This window comes from Rattus norvegicus, chromosome 14, assembly GCF_021556685.1.
Source record: "Rattus norvegicus strain SHRSP/BbbUtx chromosome 14, alternate assembly SHRSP_T2T, whole genome shotgun sequence".
NCBI classification, from domain to species: domain Eukaryota; kingdom Metazoa; phylum Chordata; class Mammalia; order Rodentia; family Muridae; genus Rattus; species Rattus norvegicus.
This window is the reverse complement of record NC_141547.1, coordinates 81317012-81336056: the sequence shown is the minus strand read 5'-3', so window position 1 is coordinate 81336056 and position 19045 is coordinate 81317012. Positions and strand designations below refer to the sequence as shown.

The following is a 19045-nucleotide window of genomic DNA, read 5'->3' as shown; positions in this document are numbered from 1 at the left end:
TTGGTCTGGGGACTGAACCCAGGGCCTTGCACTTGCTAGGCAAGCGCTCTACCACTGAGCTAAATCCCCAACCCGAGCATAGATATTTTAACGGTAGTTATATCATTGTTCTTGAATCTTGAGATAATTTCAAATTTTCATATTTCTAAACAAATCAAAGTATACTGAGTGATAAATATTTGCCTACTATGTTTAAGGCCCTGGATTTGATCTCTAGCATCATAAAACATACATGTGCATGTATGTATATGTGAATGTATATGTTTGTGTGTATATGTATCAACAAGAAAAGGGAAAGGTACCTGGTTGTGACTCCTTTAATTCCAGCACTGGAAGGCAGAGACAAATGAATCTGTGAGTTCAAGGCCAGCCAGTTCTACATAGTTTGACTTTGTCTCACAACAAAACAAAACAAAAAACTATCAACAAAAGATTAAAAAGTAGTCTTAAAAATCTAATGAAAAATTGATAGTGAGAAGTTAATAGGTAATTGCTTTTAAGTCTTAACTATTTTTGTCTAGTTTCATTTGCTGCTGTTTTATTTACTACTTAAGATACTTTCTGTTGATTTTTCTGTATGTACATGAGTATTTTATACACACACACACACACACACACACACACACACACACACACACACACACACACACGGTATTTATATCCATTTGTGTGGTACAGAGGCCTGTTTGGAAACTGTAAGAGGCCATTGGGTGGGTATCTTGCTCTATTTCTCTCCACCCTTGGAGAAAAACTCACTCAACCTAGAGCAAGGTCGACAGCTAACGCCAGTGATCTCTTTGTCCCTGTCCCATTAATAGCTTTGCAGTTACAGGTATGTTTTGTGTTGATACCTGATTTATTAAGTTACAGCTTTTTGTTTATTTTTGGGACAGTGTGTCATGTAACTCTGGCTGACAGAACTCACTGTATATACAGACCAAATTTGGTCTCAGACTAACAGAGAACTGCCTGCCTCTGCCTCCTAAGGGCACCACCAGGCTTGCCTGAGTAAATTCTTTCTGTGTTCATCTCTCCAAAGTCTGCTGTCTGGGTGCGGGACCTCTTTGATTGATGCTGTAGGTTTCTACAGGAGTAAATACTATTCATTAATTTTTTTCTAGATTTCTTATCTTAAACTTTTTTCTTTTTTTAAAAGTTTTTTAAATATATGTATGTCTGTATAAATATGTGCTTTTTGTGTGCGTGCGTGCGTATGTGTGTGTGCGCGCACCCTCTAGATTTCCAGCTAGAGTTACAGGTACTTATCAGTTACCAGATGTGGGTACTGATAACTGAACTTAATACCTTTGTAAGAACAAGAAGCATTTTCAACCACTGAGCCATTTCCCAGCCACTGCTACACCTTTAGAAAAAGATTTATTGTTGTATTGTATGAGTGCTTGCCTGTGTATATATATATGTGCACTGTGTGTGTATCTAGTGATGAAGAAATCCAGAAGAGGTACTCCATCCCCGGAAACTGGAGTTATGGAGAATTATCATTACTATATGGGTTCTGTAGACTGATGAGACCTGAGTCCTCTGCAAGAACAACCAAGTATTCTTAACCACTGAACCATCTCTTTGGTCTTAAATTTTATACATACATACATACATACATACATACGTTTATTTTATATATACACATACGTACGTACATGTGTGTATGTGTGCGTATATGTTTACATACATCTTATTTATTTTATATGTATGAATGTTTGAATGTGTTTGTGTGTACTGTGTGTGCAATGCCTGGAGGCCAGAAGAAGGTATTGGATCCCCTGGAACTGGAGTAGCAGGTAGTTGTGAGCTGCCAGGTGAGTGCTGGGAGTTGGATCCAGCATATGCACAGGCAAAATACCTACATACATAAAATAGTAAAAATAAAACATAGCAGGGCATGGTAGCATACTCCTTTAATCCTAGTATTCTCAAAGCAGAGGCAGGTGGATCTCTGAGTTTGAGCCAGCATGGTTTACAAAGCAGGTTCCAAAACAGCCAGGGTGACACACAGAAACCCTGTCTCAAAAGAAACAAAATAAGATAAAATGAAAATATTAAATTCACTAAAAAATAAAAAAAATTAATCTCCCTCTTTCCCTAACAAAAAGGATATTTCTCTGTTCAGTGTCTTTATCTTGCACTTTTGAGTTTGTAACCTTGAGAGCCTGTCCAGAACCTCTATTTTTAGGTTGATTTTTATGGGAAACTTCCTGGACCTGGGTCCTTGTGTTAGCTTTGTGTGTGAGCATAATATTTAGAGCATAAAGTTTTCAACACCTGACCACCTCTGCTTTAGAGGGTTGACATTGCCATCAGCTGCTTTACTTAAGATGCTAGAAGAGGTTTTTCTTCTTGGTGTTGTAGCTATACAGGAAGTCCTGGATATTATTTCCTTTAGGATAAAGGCTGAAGATCTCTTCTCTTGGTACTGAGATCTGACCTTTTGGCTGGCTTATCTGTGTCTGTCTCTCCTTCAACCTCAGTAAAATCTGAAGTTTCAGGGGTTAGTAGTTCCTGCTCATTCCTCTGGCTGCACTGAGCAATGCTGCTACTTCCTGCAGCTCAGAGTGACAGTTAGGGATATCTGAGGGGTCTGCTGTGGTCTCAGGGACTCTTCTTCCTGCAGCTCAGAGTGACAGTTAGGGATATCTGAGGGGTCTGCTGTGGTCTCAGGGACTCTTCTTCCTGCAGCTCAGAGTGACAGTTAGGGATATCTGAGGGGTCTGCTGTGGTCTCAGGGACTCTTCTTCCTGCAGCTCAGAGTGACAGTTAGGGATATCTGAGGGGTCTGCTGTGGTCTCAGGGACTCTTCTTCCTGCAGCTCAGAGTGACAGTTAGGGATATCTGAGGGGTCTGCTGTGGTCTCAGGGACTCTTCTTCCTGCAGCTCAGAGTGACAGTTAGGGATATCTGAGGGGTCTGCTGTGGTCTCAGGGACTCTTCTTCCTGCAGCTCAGAGTGACAGTTAGGGATATCTGAGGGGTCTGCTGTGGTCTCAGGGACTCTTTGAGGTTGAATGCTCTTACTTAAGCACTGTGCCCACGGTAACCAAAAGAGGGCATCAGATTCCCCGGCAGTGGGCGAGGTCATTAATGGGTAGGGACGGGTCCAGCCCAGGGTACTGCTCTTTCACTGACGCTCTTGCCTTTTGTGGAAGTGCCCTTCTGGTGATGTCTTGTCCTGTCTAAAGTCTCTTAAAGATGAAGATGTGGTTTTATTTAGATTCTTTCCCCCTGAGTCTCCTTTTGTGCTTTCTCTGTATCTCTTGATTAGTGGATTTTCTTCTTGTGCATGGAGTATATTGAGGATAAAAAGGTAGAATTCATGTTGAGATTAATAAGCACAAACAACATCAAATAAAATAATTTCAAAGCAGTAGATTTGCCCAGTTTAACCCCAAACTCTAATATTGATGTTTTTTATTTTTAAAATTAGGTCAGAAAAAAAGTGCACGCCAGTATCATGTACAATTCTTTGGTGATGCCCCAGAAAGAGCTTGGATATTTGAGAAGAGCCTTGTTGCTTTTGAAGGAGAAGAACAATTTGAAAAATTATGCCAAGAAAGTGCCAAGCAGGCACCCACGAAAGCTGAGAAAATCAAGGTGATAGACATTCCTTTAGTGTGACCTGATAGTTGATTTAAGTGATTTCTTTTTTTTTTTTTTTTTTTTGGTTCTTTTTTCGGAGCTGGGGACCGAACCCAGGGCCTTGCGCGTCCTAGGTAAGCGCTCTACCACTGAGCTAAATCCCCAACCCTTAAGTGATTTCTTAAGTTGGTCATATACTTTTTTTTTTTAAGATAGGGTCTTTTTTTGTAGCCCGGGCTGGTCTTGAGTACATAGAGATCCCCCTGCCTCTGCCTCCCTAGCCCTGGAGTTACCGATGTGAGCCGGCATGCCCAGCCTCCATTTGTCATTTACTTTTACCTAAGTATGTGATTTTTCTTTTACTCATTTGATGACTCCCAGGAATAATTTATTTTCTTATTTTATTTCTTTTTATAGAAAGAAAATATTAGTTAAAGCCATTAAAGTTCATTGCTAGTTTAAAGAAACAATAGTTGTCATCAGAGTTATAACAAGTTTTTAGTTAGGTTTTTATAGGTTTTCCTTATCTGATAATATTGTAAAAGTGTTTTTAATTGAGTCACCTTTTATATTATGCAATAAAATTTATAATTTTTTTTTTCCAGTTGTTGAAACCTATTTCAGGGAGATTGAGAGCCCAGTGGGAAATGGGCATTGTCCAGGCTGAGGAAGCTGCTAGCATGTCAGTAGAGGAGCGGAAAGCCAAGTTTACTTTCCTTTATGTGGGGGACCAACTGCGCCTCAACCCTCAAGTGGCTAAGGAGGCTGGCATTGCTACAGAACCTTTGGGAGAAATGGTGGACTCTTCAGTGGCCAATGAAGAAGCTGCTGTAGACCCTGGGACTATGAGAGAAGAGGACATTCCCGTAAAGAGAAGGCGAAGAGCCAAAAGGTCTAGTTCTGCTGAGAACCAGGAAGGAGACCCCGGCACAGAAAAGAGTACACCTCCAAAGATGGCGGATGCTGAACCTAAGAGAGGCGTAGGTTCTCCTGCCGGGAGGAAAAGGTCCACAGGATCTGCCTCACGGAGCAGAAAGGGAGACTCAGCAGCCCAGTTCTTAGTCTTTTGTCAAAAACACAGGGATGAGGTAAGAACTCTGATGGGTTCTGAGTTGTTTTGTCATGCCATAGGATTTCCAAATGATGAACATCCCTTTATTGCAGAATCCTGTTTCTTAGTATACTGGTTAAACACAGTTTAGTTTTTAGGTGTAACAGTTACTGTTGGAACACAGACATTTGTAGGCTTGGTTGCCACTATGTTCTTCAAAGTACTTAAAAAGTTTCAGTAGCAGTGGGAAGTGGGAAATGAATTTCACTAGGCCTCCCTTTGCTGCAAGCTGGGTTTAGACCTTGACATTCAGCTCTTGGTGAGCATTTTCCCTTAAGCTATTTTGAAGTGTTCAGTTCATGCTCACTTATAAAGATGGTGATGTTAGCACCAAGTATGTTGAAGATTTATTTCTATAATTCTTAAAAGGATAATAATATATAAGTGAATAAAGTATTTAAGTACTTTTATTTTTTACTGTGAAATATATCATCTCTTGGTGCCATTGTCTCATTTCCATTGTAAGGAACCAAGACTCTTTATAGTGTTAGTCATGAAGCCCTGCCTATTAAAATGTTCCTTTCATGGAATTTTTTTTGTTCAGAATTCCAAATACATATTAAAGTCACCAGTAATTAGTAGTATCTGGGGGCTTAGAGGAATGGCTCAATAGTTACCTCATACCCTAATACCCACATTGTGGCTCACAGCTAATAACTCCAGTTCTTAGGGATCCAACATCCTTTTTTGCTACCAAACATGTATGTGCTACACATACATGTATGCAGGCAAGCACTCATACAAATAAAAATAAATATGTATTTAAATAATAAAGAGAAAACTGGATGATAGTGGTACACAACTTTAATCCTAGCACTTGGGAGGCAGAGGCCCATGGGTCTCTTTGAGTTCAAGGCCAGCCTAGTCTACAAATCGAGTTCCAGAATAGTTAGGACTACACATCCTGTCTAGAAACACTCCCTCTCCCCCAAAAATAGTAGGAGAGAGAGATACCACCTGGATTAGAGAGATGGCTTGGTGTTAAGGCATTTTCACCAACCGGTGACCCTAGAACGATTCCCTGGGGTACACTTGGTGGAAGGAGAGCACTGTTGGGATCTGGAAATGTCCACATAAACCATGCTCACACCAGTCTCAGTTGAGCAAGAAGAGTTCATAAACGCACACCATAACACTGGGCATCCAAGACTACAGGAAGGAAAAACCTAATTGTGTCACCAGCCAGTCCTCAGGGCAGGGTTTTTATAGGAAAACCCAGGTTCAAAAGTTCAAAGGCAAGCAGTGAAGTGGTGTACCATTTTTGTCTAACTAGACAGAGTATCATCAGACAACCTTCACGCTGGCTGGTCCTGAGTGAGGTAAGGGGGGTGGACAGGTGGTGAACAGGGGAATTTCAGAACAGTGAGATAACAGGGTACAAGTGATTCAGCCATAACTTTCTGGCTTATTAGTAACATTTTTTAGTGTCAGCTATGGATAATTATTTCTGGGAAGTAGAGTCTGGGAACCTGAACTTAATTTCACCTTATGAGCAGAATGGAGACCGAATATAAAATGGCTACAGCTATCTTGAAAGGAGCAGGCCTCATCAAGAATCATGTTCACTAAGTTGTCCTCTGATGACTACACATGCAACATACACAATGAATAACTAACTTAATTTAACTAACCTTAAATTAATTTAAAAATAAAAAATAATATCTCTTATTCAAATATTATATGGGGGTTAAACCAGCCCCTGTTTTGTGTCAGGCAGCATGGCCTGGTGCAGGATCATGAAGAATTTAAGGAGCTGATTAACTGAATGGTTATGGGTATTATAAGAACACGGTGGAACATGCTATTTTGTCCCTACATGGTAACTTAGAAGTCTTCTCAGAGAAAATATTGGAGCAGTTTCTTGAAGAGGAATCTGTAAACTATGTTGAGCATTGTAATGGATAGCTGTACTGTTACACCATTTGGAGACTGACACGGAATGATTGAATTTGAGGATAGCCTGGACTACATAGAGAGACCACTTCATTCTCAATAAAAGGACAAAACAGAACTAATAACGTCTTCCTTGGGAATGGAAGGTTTATTTAAGAATTAGAAAATCTATTGAGACTGGAAAGGTGGATCAATGGTTAAGAGCCCATACTATTCATGCAGAGGGGTATAGTTTGATATTTACCATCCATGTCAATTGACTCACAAAATTTGCAACTCTATCTCCTGGGGATCAATGTATCTATGGGCACACAGATTTATTTATTTATTTAGGCACAGGATCTCACTGGGTAGCTCTGCCTGGTCTAGAACTCACAAAGATCTCCTTGCTTCTGCTTCCAGAATGTTGTGATTAAAGATACATACTACTACCAGGCCCTGTAATCATGGGTAGTTTTAAAAGCTCAGTCAAAAGCTCAAAGTGCTGGTACATACCTTTAATCCCAGCACTTAGCCAGCAGAGTCAGGCAGCTAGCCTGTGCTATATAGAGATGGCTCAGTGATTAAGCACACGAGCTGCTCTTCCAGAGCTCAGGCTATGAAAGTGAGGATATAGTAATGGAGGCACAGCAAATGCAATGACATGGCAGAATGAGAACTTTCAAGTCCAGCATTTATTAGTGCCCTGAGGTTTTAGAAGTATTAGTTTTCAAGCTGAACATACATCAGACTGTTAAGGATATTTAAAAGCACAAAAATAGTTTAAGTCCATTGCAATGGAAAGCCTTAATAGTACTTAGAATAGATCCATCATTCAATTCCTAGTACACACGTAGTACCTCATGACTGTAATTCCAGTTTCAGGGTATCTGACACTCTTCTGAACTCTGACAACCAGGTGTGCACATGGTGTGCAGACATATGCAGGCATATGCATTTATAAAATAAGTTAAAAGCAGACAAAGTTTTGTCTATATGGAAGAGGAGTTTTTCATCTCAGGAGAGATGAAAATGTTTCTTTTAAAACATTTTTTTTAATTATGTATTTATTTTACTTATGTGAGTACACTGTCACTGTCTTCAGACACACCAGAAGAGGGCATTGAATCCCATTACAGATGGTTGTGAGTCACCGTGTGGTTGCTGGGAATTGAACTCAGGACCTCTGGAAGAGCATTCAGTGCTCTTAACCACTGAGCTATCTCTCCAACCCCTGTAAATGCATTAAAAAAAATGGCAGCTAGTTTCTAAATAAATGAGACAGACTATAAGATGTATTAATTAGCTTTAAAGTAACTGGGTAGCCATTGTTCTATTCTAATCCTCTAAACTCACCTGGCTTCCTCCCAGACAAAATGCCCAAGACACCTGCATTGTAGTATTGGTTTGGCTCTCTGGGTTTCACGTATATTTCCATGATGTCTCTCTAGTCCCTTTTTTAGAAAAAAAAATTTTTTGGCTATTAAATAAATAAAATTTATGTTTGTGTACCAGTTATGTCCCTGCTGGCCTCAGAGGCCAGAAGAGTTTGTTATATTCCCTGGAATTAGAGTCACAATCATTTCTAAGCTACCATGTTGGTGCTAGAAGTCAAACCAGGTCCTCTAAAAGAGCGGCCAATGCCCTTAACTGCTGAGCAGTCTCTCCAGCCTTCAAGGAAAGGCTTTTTGAAATTAGCTAAGCTGACGACAGATTGTGAAGGAACTGTTTTAAAATGGAGATTTTTTTCTTGTGTGTCAAGGACACCATACAAAATTGAAACGAGAAGATTTGTCATCAGTCAATCTTAAGAGACAAAATGGCAATTTACAGATGAGCTTCAGTGACTGATAAGTACATGAAGAGGTATTGTTCAACCCCATGAATTCATGATGACTCATTATTGCATAGTCATCAGGCGAGCAACAGTCATCTTGGAGCTAGCTACTTGGGGCTTGAGAAAATGAGCAAGGTAGCAATTTTTACACAAAGTTGGTGGAGAATAAATACTTTATCATACCTGTTTTAGAGAGAAGTTTGACAATACCTACATGCTTTGTTTCTTTCCTATAATTTCATGCGTAAGTATTTACTCTAAAATGATTTCACCCTTGCATCTCACCAAAGGAAAGCACAATATTCAACACTAAAAAATTGTCAGTGGTAGTTGTGATCTGTTCTTATAGTGCATAATATGCCAAAGTGAATTTATTAGATGTTGAATAAGAAAGCAAGCTGTAGAATGGTATGTAGATCCTTTTGCTTCTATAAAGTCTGACGAATATGATATATCCCCTATTTACTTGTACCACAGTATCTAACTGTGTTTATCCAAAAGAGAAAGTGGTCATGTGAGAAAGTGGGCCTCTGCCCAGGTGCCCTTTATGGCCAACATTAAGTGTTAACACTTAAGGAAACATAGTTAACCATTGAACTTGACATGCTACAAAGTACTCAGTAGTGTGTGGTCAGTTATCATGGCAGACCTTCTGCGGCAGGGTAGCTGATGAGCTCTCAGTGGATACCACAAGCATTTGACAGCATAGCTGAGACAGATCTGATGGGGAGCTATGTGCTTGTGTCCTTTGGACGTTTGGCAGAGCTATGACAGATAGGAACTCTAGCTAGTTTTATTCCAGCAAGTTCTAGGCTTTTTTTTGACGGGGGTGGGGGGCATCTACACATAGGAAAGTAGGTGCTAGACTACTGCTTAGAGATTTTTTTCTACTCTTATCTTTCTGGGACCCAGATTCATTTCAGTTAGCCCTTGTAGTGCTAAGCATTATAACTGAAAGCTTAGATTGGCACCATAGTGAGAACAGTATGGATAGATCAAGGTGATAGTGTGCAGTTAGAGTTCACTTACATAGTCATCAATTGCACTCCACTCTAGCCTGAGGCAGGATCTAAAAAACTCTGTTGGCTTTACCTCCCTTGGATTATTGCCATCTGCAGTTAAAGTTGGAGGTTACTGATTAATTGTTACTATGCACCCGAACCACCTAGACTTGTGAAAATGTGCATTCCTTGCTGGTAGGATGGGATGGGGCATTCTGAGCATACTCTGAAGGTATTGATCCCCTGTAACTGGAGAATCTGTTGTCTGTGTAGATCTGTTGTCTTTCTGCTGGCTTAGGCAGAAATGGGGTTTGCTTGTTGGTCTGTGTCTCTTGTTGGTAGACTGTGGCCTGTGTCTCTTGTAGGTAGACTGTGGTCTGTGTCTCTTGTAGGTAGACTGTGGCCTGTGTCTCTTGTAGGTAGACTGTGGCTTGTGTCTCTTGTAGGTAGACTGTGGTCTGTGTCTCTTGTAGGTAGACTGTGGTCTGTGTCTCTTGTAGGTAGACTGTGGCTTGTGTCTCTTGTAGGTAGACTGTGGTCTGTGTCTCTTGTAGGTAGACTGTGGCCTGTGTCTCTTGTTGGTAGACTGTGGCCTGTGTCTCTTGTAGGTAGACTGTGGTCTGTGTCTCTTGTAGGTAGACTGTGGTCTGTGTCTCTTGTAGGTAGACTGTGGCCTGTGTCTCTTGTTTGTTGTATACTTGTCTGTCCGTGATGTGGATTGAAAGATGGAGTTAGGCTATTGTAGTTGGTGAAGATGACAAATCAAAATCGCACTCCATGCTCACAGCTTGCCTGACTATTAATCACTCAAGGATGTCCGGGAAATTATAACTTTTCAAATGATTTAGTGATTTTAGAAAAGTACATGTTTTCTCCTCATCATTTATCAGTTATTTTCACTTAGAAAGTTTTAGTGAATCACTGTATCAGTTATGTGTTAGTTTTCTTGAACCAAATTTACTGGGACACAATTCTGTTGTGGGAATAAAAATTCTACATATGCAATCCTACAGAACTTTGATTTTATGTAACTCACAATAAATTTTGTGAGTATAGAGTTCTTATTGTCCTTTCTTTGTTCATAGGTCGTAGCTGAACACCCAGATGCCTCAGAGGAGGAGATTGAAGAATTGCTTGGGTCCCAATGGAGCATGCTCAATGAAAAGCAGAAAGCACGATATAATACAAAGTTTTCCCTAATGATCTCTGCCCAGTCTGAAGAAGACTCTGGTAAACATACACCTTTACATATGTCTTCTGCTTGGGTGTGATAGAGTGTGACCACATTCACAGAATACCAAATCCCCACCTGCGGTGTTGTGTGTTGTCCTTGTCTCCCCTCCCCGCCCCCCCACCGCATGCAGGTGATTTGGATGGTGTACAGAACCTTTACTGTGCTGTTTATACAGAGTAGGGATTCTGGCTGTGGTACTTGAGGGTTAGTGTAGGAAAGAAGGAAAGGTGGGTACTTCTAGCACTTAGTCTTAGTTGAATGGGTCAGGCCCAGTAAGAGCAGTTAGTTTCTGGCCTGTTGGCTTGAGTACTTGTGAGATGACTGGTTGACCTTCACTTGGGTGTCTCATTTCTAGGCTTTCAGCTTGAAAACTTTAAGACATAGTACATCAAATATCAGCTTGGGCTATGGCAAGATGAGGAAGAACTGGAGAAAATGTCGGTCAGATTTGTGGTGTATAAGCACTTAGACACACAAGTTGTAAAAGACACCCCCCCAAAAAAAAAAACCTCAAAAAAACCCCAAAAAAATCCTGTTAATGAAAAAATAAAGTGTAATATATTTAAATGTTAAGGAAAAATACAGAAACAGTTTGTAACTTCTAAGATTCACTATTGAGTTTTGGAGATGCTAGATATGAAAGCCAAAGTATCCTAGGCAGTCCTAGAAGAGCTGCCAAGTATTAGATTGTGACCATACATACATTAGTTGCCCTTCTGCCCCTCATGGAATATACTTATCTTGATTTAGGGTTTGCTAGGTGTCTTACTTTTCTCTTGCTATGACAAAGCACCATGACCAAGACAATTTATAGAAGAAAGAGTTTATTGGGGACTTAAAATTTTAGAGCATGATTCTATGATCATCAGGGAGGTAATCATGACAGAAGGCAGATAGACATGGTGCTAGAGAGATAACTGATCTATAAGCATGTGGCAGAGAGGGCTAACTGGGAATGGTGTGGGCTTTTGAAACCTCAAAGCCCACCCTCCAGTAATACACCTCCTTCAACAAGACCACACCTCCTAATCAGTCCCAAACTGTTCCACTTACTGGGGACCAAGCATTCACATCCAAATACATGAGCCCGTGTGGCTTAGTCTGAGTTAAACACTAGAATTACAGATCAGCTCATTATGTTGATTCTGAATAGGCTTGTCTGGTTTTTAGTTTGCCCATGTTTGTTTAGATGCTGTAGTTTAAAATAGCAAGAATGTTTAGAGTTTGTGAACTTTTCTTTAAAATGCAGATTCACCTCATGGTGTGCTAATGCAATAAGTTTTGAGTAACATTTCTTTTCAGTATGGCTGGTATACATAAAAGGGGCAGGCATAAGCCAGATTAGCTTACTCTAAATAATAAGTGTATTTGGAGTTGTAGTCCGTAGGTACATAAGGATGGTTTTCCACTCATACTGTGTCAAGTGAGTGCTATTCCTAAATGCCTTGAACCATGACTTCCTAATCAGCTTGGTGTTGACCGTAAAGATGTATAATCTTCCATCGTCTGCTGTTCTGCTGACTCAGTGTTAGGGAACTCAGATATCTGGAGGAAGGACTGTGTGTCATCCCAGGTAAAGTGGACAGTGCTCTGGGTATTTATGAAAAAGAGTGACAAACATGCACCTCACAGTGGACTTACAGGTGGTCAATACCTGGGGCTCAGTCTTAGACCTGTGAGTGTAAACCTGCTGAGGTGTCTGTTGGGTCCTTGTGACTCCATAGTGACTGAGTGAGAAATCCTCATGTCCTGCTCAGCCTTGTAGACAGACCTCTTTCTTCCCAACCTCTGCAGACAGTCTGCAGTAGTGTGCTCAGGACTAAAGCCTAGCCCAGATTTTCAGAGGCCTCTTCATACTAGCCTAGAGCTAACTATGATTACTTGATTCCTTCACTAGTAACTTGAGTCCCAGAACTGAGGATCAGTCTTATGCCGTAGTTGGCTCCCAAGGTGTGGAACTTGGGCCTCCCCATGAGGCTTTCTGGAGATGTCTGTACTGTGTTAACAACGATAATGAGATTGAAAATGACACTGTTAAGTTTTCTAGATAGTAAGGCCTGATGGCAAACACTTGTAGTTTCAGCTACTCAAGAGGCTGAGGATTTAAGGCATTTCTAGCCAATGTAGTAAAATTTTCTTATCCAAGATAAAAAGAAAAAGATGGCTCAGGATATAATTTAAACCCCAGGTTTTCTCAGTAACACACACACATACACACACACTCACTCACTCACTCACTCACAAAAGGAAGTGTGATTAAATAGAACCCTAACAAACAGTTGTGCACATGAAGATAAAGAATTTGTATTCAAAATAAACATTGGCGTATTCAAAGTAGTTGGTTCTAGAATTTATTTTTTTCTTCTATCATATCTTTTTAATTCAGTGATATTTGAATACTTTATTGTACATTAGTGATATTTAGGGACACCTGAAATAAGGTATTGTCAAATGAATAGCAGGAAGGGCTTAATTTTCACATGCAGATGTAACTTTGCTACTTCAAAATTTGTTATTTAAGCCTAGTGGTGGTGGCACCATTCCCTTTAATCCCAGTACTTAGGAGGCAGAGGCAGGAAGGTCTCTGGGTATGAAGCCACCTGGTCTCCATAGTGAGTTCTAGAACAGCCAGGGATACACAGGAAAACCCTGTCTCAACAAATAAAAACAAACAAAAAATAGTTTTTAAGAAAATACATAATAGCAAGTTGTACTTATGTTTATTTATTTAAAAAAACATTTAGATGTTTTTATGTGTGTGAGTGTTCTGCCTGAATGTGTGTATATTCACACAGAGGCCAGAAGAAGGCGTTGGATCCCCTGAAATGAATTACAGATGATTGTGAGCCACTTAGTGGGTTTTGGGAATAAAACCTAGGTCCACTGCAAGAACAAGTGCTCTATACCACCGAACCACCTTTCTAACCCCAAAGTTGTAGTTTTTTGAAATTTAACTTAAATACTACTTGTCTTTGCATGCTTGTAAATAAATACTTCTTTTTCCCCACCCTGAAACAGTGTCTTGCTGTGCAACCAAAGCTGGCATTGAGCTCAAACACTCTCATACTAAGCCTTCCTGTGTGCTGGTATTACCATGTCCACCTGTAATGGACTTGTTTTAACAAAACAAAAACAAAAAGACTGGGCTGTACTTAAATTTAATTCTATAGCACATTAAAAGTACAGCAAATACCAAGATAATAATCTTTAGGTAAAATATTTATGGGTCCCTAGTTCCTTTTTGCAAAAAGATTGGATTTGTAACATATAGGCCTTGGACATGAGCCTGTTTGCTGAGTACCTGTCACTGGTTTGCACGCTGAATGCCAGAGCAGCATGTGAATTCTTTTCCTGTGCATTTACTCCAACTCTCATTCTTCATTCCAAGGAAATACCAGTGGGAAAAAAAGGACCCACACAAAAAGGACAGATGACCCTCCTGAGGATGTGGATGTAGAAGACGCACCCAGGAAAAGACTTAGGACAGATAAGCACAGTCTTCGGAAGGTAATGTTCTGGGCTTCTCTGGCCTGTGAGAGTGTATTCTATGGAATTCTTGAGACCCCGACAAGATACAGGCAATGGAGTTTTCTGGGCTCTTGCCACAGTAGTATTTAGTAGTAAAGCTAGCTCTTTTTCTACATTGAGAAGGTCACTGAAGAAAGGAAATGTTCATTAACAATTAGGAACATTAGCACAGGAACTATTTGGTATGAACTTGTTCAAGGAAACAACATCCAAATGCTTTGAGTAGTATTTTAAGTAATGATTTTTTTATTTTATGTGCTAAAAAATGACTCAGATTGAAGGCCATAGCTCAGTTGTTGATTGCTCAAGGAGCATGGTCCTGACCTTCAGTGTCATTGCTAGTACTTGGTGCCATGCTTTGTCTGTAGGGATTATCGTTCAGTGTGTAAATCAGGAATATGAAACCCATTAAAGACACTTTTCACTGCAAAAGGAAGTTAAAGAATCTGTGATGGACACTGGAAATGGATTATATGAATTTATTCACTTTGTTTGTAATTCATAATATTATTCACTGGAAACCCAATGTGGGCAGCACTGAGGCAAAAGGGAAACTACAGAATGATTGAAAAGGAACTCAGGGCTGCAAGTGTCAGTTTTACCAGCATCTGTTAGGACAACTTGCCTAGTATTGAAGGAAAGTGAAACTGACCAAGACCAAAATCTGTGTATGCAGAGCAGCAGTGGGTTAGTCTGCCTGCTTCTCTACATGTGACGCCCACATGTAGAGAGAGCCTTTTAGCACCACTTGTTTCATCTGTCTGAGGTAACTGTCAAGTTAACCTTTTGGTAAATTGAGCTTTATTAGGCTTTGTACTGTATATTTGAATTTATATTTTTCAGGCATTCTGACACAGTTATATATTTATGATTTTGAGTCAAGCTTGATACTTTTACTGATCAAGTTGCCTTTATCATCTTTCTTTTTTTCCCTAATTTTGAAGAATAAAAAATCTCACATTGCTCAAGTGTAAACTATAGTGTTTATAATTATTTCTGTCTATCTACTTATAACTTATATTCTTTAAGGTTCTAGTTATAGTGTTTCATCCATTTTTCCGGTGTATAACGTGTTTCTTGGATTCATTTGCCATCACACAGACTATGTAGTGGTGAAGTATTACTGAGTTAATAAAGTTTAAAAGTACCAAGAAGTACATACCTGAAGAAACCCTTTAAATATGTGTAATAACATTTTAAATAGTATAATTCATATCAAACATTTAGGCATAATTTTTTATATTAGCTCAACAGATTAGAAAGTAGCACATGATTAAAAAGTAGTAGTGTCTACTCTCAATCCTAGCTTTTGGAATGCAGAGGCAAACAGATCTCTAGTTCAAGGCCAGCCAAAGAGAGCCTTTCAAAAAGTAGTGTTGTCCTTCTGGTTTGGTCTTTATTAATCTAAGTAATATTGCATATAATTCCTGATATGTATTTATTACATATAATGAGCCAGCAGCATTAAGAAAGTTATAAACAGAATTTTTGTGACTATTCTCAATGGAGTTTTATCTGCTCTGGCTATATAGGTATCAGTGAATGAGATCTGAGGTCTGGTACTATGTGAGGTCCCTGTCTCTTGGAGTGGCACTGTAACTATTAGGCAGCACTGTTCCTGTGCTGTTGTTTATTTTAGGTTGGTTTTTTTGTTGTTTGAGATAGGACCTCTTGTAGCTAGGTTGGTTGAGAATTTTCTCTGTAGCCCAGGTTGGCCTTTTAATTTCTAGTCCTCTTGCCTGTGCCCTCATGAGCACTTGAAGTACAGGCTTGTGCCACCATACCTTGCTGAGGGCATTTTGAATTATAGTTTTCTGTCTTGTCTTGTCTGTCTGTCTGTCTGTCTGTCTGTGGCTAACATACTTGCTGAGGGCACTTTGAATTATAGTTTTCTTTATTTTTGTTTTTACTTACTGGCTGGCTGGCTGGCTGGCTTGTGCCATCAATCTTACTGAAGGCATTTTGAACTGTATTTTCCTCTTTTGTTTTTACTGTCCATCTGTCCGCCTATCCATTTACTTGCTTGAGACAGTCTTACTAGCCTTGTCTGGCTTAGAATTTGCTATATATACCAGTCTAGCCTCAAACTCAGAGGGATCCACCTGCCTTGGTTTTCCCAGTGCTAGGATTAAAGGCATGTGCCACCACGCCTGGATTGAACTGCATTTTTCAAAATCCCAGCACAAAATATTTGTGATACTAAACCTTTAGTTTTGTGAGACAGGATCTCTCACTATGTAGCCCAGGCTGGCCTCAAATTAACATATCCTCACCACCATATCCAGTTCCCATTTTTTTTTTATTTATTTCTAGGAATTGAATCCAAGGTTATAATAGACATAGGTTCTACAACTAGTTAGCCCCTTTTTTATTTTGAAGATATATATATTTTTTTTAAAGAATTATTTATTTGTTTTATGTATGTGGGAACACCATTGCTGTCTTCAGACACACCAGAGGAGTGTGCATCAGATCTCATTACAGAAGGTTGTGAGCCACGATGTGGTTGCTGGGAATTGAACTCAGGACCTCTGGGAGAGCAGTCAGTGCTCTTAATTTCTGAGCCAGCTCTCCAGCCTTGAATATTTTTTTTTTTTTTGTTCTTTTTTTTTTCGGAGCTGGGGACCGAACCCAGGGCCTTGCGCTTCCTAGGTAAGCGCTCTACCACTGAGCTAAATCCCCAGCCCCTTGAATATTTTTTTAACAATCTATTTTTATTTGTGTGTGTGTGTGTGTGTGTGTGTGTGTGTGTGTGTGTGTGTGTGTGTGTTTAAGTGTATTTTTTGGAAGCCAGAAAAGGGTGTTGAATACCTTTGATCTCAAGTTATAGATGGTTATTGAGTTTTGAGACAAGGGTCCTGAGACCCAAATGTGGGTCTTCTGAAAGAGCAGCAAGTATCAAATAGCTAAAATTACAGGCTTCAGCCTTTTGAAACTTTTCCCTTAATCTTCAGTTGTGAAGGTGTTTTATTGATGATCTCTGTGAGGTAAATGTGGAGTTTGTCTCAAAATTTAGAAATCCTAGTGTAGTAGTAATATGAGTTACCCTAGTTATGCTGGCATTGACAGAGCAGAGGTGACTTCAATTTGATTGGGCCTCTTGAGTAGAAAACTAGATTTCCTCCTAATTTTTATTCTGCTTTGGGTTCAGTGGGAAGTTTGGGTAGTACATGAATATAACTTATGTAAGGTACCTTAACAGAACTACAGCAGGTATTAGCATAACCCTGCCTATCTACCCTTCTGACAGCTTCTAGAGAGAATTGGTTTAGGGTTTTTTTAAAAAAAAAATCATTTTGGACAACTGTGGTCTTGTTGAGGAATACTTTTCCAAAGGAAGAATTTTCTATTTTGTAAATTTTCAGCAGCCTGTGTTCATTCACATTAGGAGATTTTTTTCCTTTGTTTTCTTTCTCTTTGTCCACCCCCCCCCCTTTTTTTTTTAAATAACAGAGAGAGACAATCACCGACAAAACGGCCAGAACGAGCTCGTACAAGGCTATAGAGGCAGCCTCCTCACTCAAGAGCCAGGCAGGTAATGTGCTCAGGCTTCTTCCTGGCTCTTCTGGGTGCCTGGGTGGGTGAGCAGGGAGGCCTGGTTCTGCTCTTGGGGACCGTCTAGTGTGGGCACCTGAGAGGGACAGGGAAAATGAAAGCAGGGCTGGGCATGAGGGATCCAGGGGTGCCTCAGAAGAGTCATCAGTTAAGCTAATACCAAAAATAGATGGAAAAGATCTTGTGGAATTGAAAAATACCTGATTTAATGCGCAGACTGTAAGGATTCGGTCATATTGAAGTTACTTTTCTACTGATTTTTCACTTGACTTCATTATCTGTCAGTTTGAAATTTTATTAGAAGAGAAATTTTAACCAGAAATTCTGAGTTCTTTATGAGATGAGTTGTTACCATAAGTTCTGTCACTCTGATTTAGGCTCTTGATGGTACTTAACCAGCCAAGAGTAAAAGTCATGACTAGTTGTTTCTATTTCATATGATAAAGAAATCAGCTTAAAGGACTTTCTGTGAAAAACAGCTTAGCTAAACAGTAACAAGGAAAAATCAGACCCTTTGGCCGGTGTGAATGATTCTGTGGAGACACTTGTCTGATAGGTTAACACAGAAACACCATGGGTAAGCCGTGATGATCAGAGATTGTTTTCTTTGTGCTGCACAAGGTTGGTGACATTTTTAAAAATTAGCTGTTTTTTAAGCAAGGATTTGTAGCATTTGTGAAATTTGAACATAGGATTGCTATTTAAACATGAAAGTGATACTGTTTTTAGAGGTATACTCTAGGCATTTTAAGCATGAAATTATCTATAGAATTTGTGTGAAATAATCCTGTAGTGGGTCGTGGATCCAGGTATGGACAAAGCTACATTGGCCCCGGATTGTTGGTTTTGGGGTGGAATAGGTGGTAGGAGTCTTTGATTAGTTTGTCTGCTTTTTTTTTTTTTTTTTTTTTTTTTTTTAAGTCAGTTTTCCATGCTGCAAAGTTAAGGCCTTAGTGACAGCTAAAGGAACCAAAAGATTCCTCTTTAGGACTTTACTTGTGTGAAGGGGTTCATTCAAAACAGTAAGGAGGTGGGAAGTTTAAGGTTTTAAACTTTATAAAATAAACTTGTTTTACAGCAACGAAAAATTTGTCTGATGCTTGCAAACCACTGAAGAAGCGAAATCGGGCTTCTGCAACAGCGTCTTCAGCACTTGGGTTTAACAAAAGTTCATCTCCTTCTGCATCCTTAACTGAGAATGAGGTAAAATAATGATGATAGTGATACATGGCCTTCGTGAAGGCTGTTAGGTGCTCAAGGCAGCGTGAGTGCAGATTCCATTTTAAAAGGATTGTGCTGGTGTTCTCCATAGGTGTGG

At 39.7% G+C, this 19045-nt stretch overlaps 1 protein-coding gene across 11 annotated transcripts in view; it reads left to right on the top strand.

Moving 5' to 3' along the window:
• The window catches only part of Nsd2 (nuclear receptor binding SET domain protein 2), a 78675-nt gene that overhangs the window by 31903 nt on the left and 27727 nt on the right, over positions 1-19045 (top strand). For all 11 annotated transcript variants that reach the window (NM_001191552.2, XM_087584325.1, XM_087584323.1 and 8 more), the window contains 6 exon segments: positions 3438-3604; positions 4195-4677; positions 10496-10640; positions 14033-14151; positions 17626-17707; positions 18806-18930. In NM_001191552.2, coding sequence (NP_001178481.2) covers positions 3438-3604; positions 4195-4677; positions 10496-10640; positions 14033-14151; positions 17626-17707; positions 18806-18930 — 1121 coding nt within the window.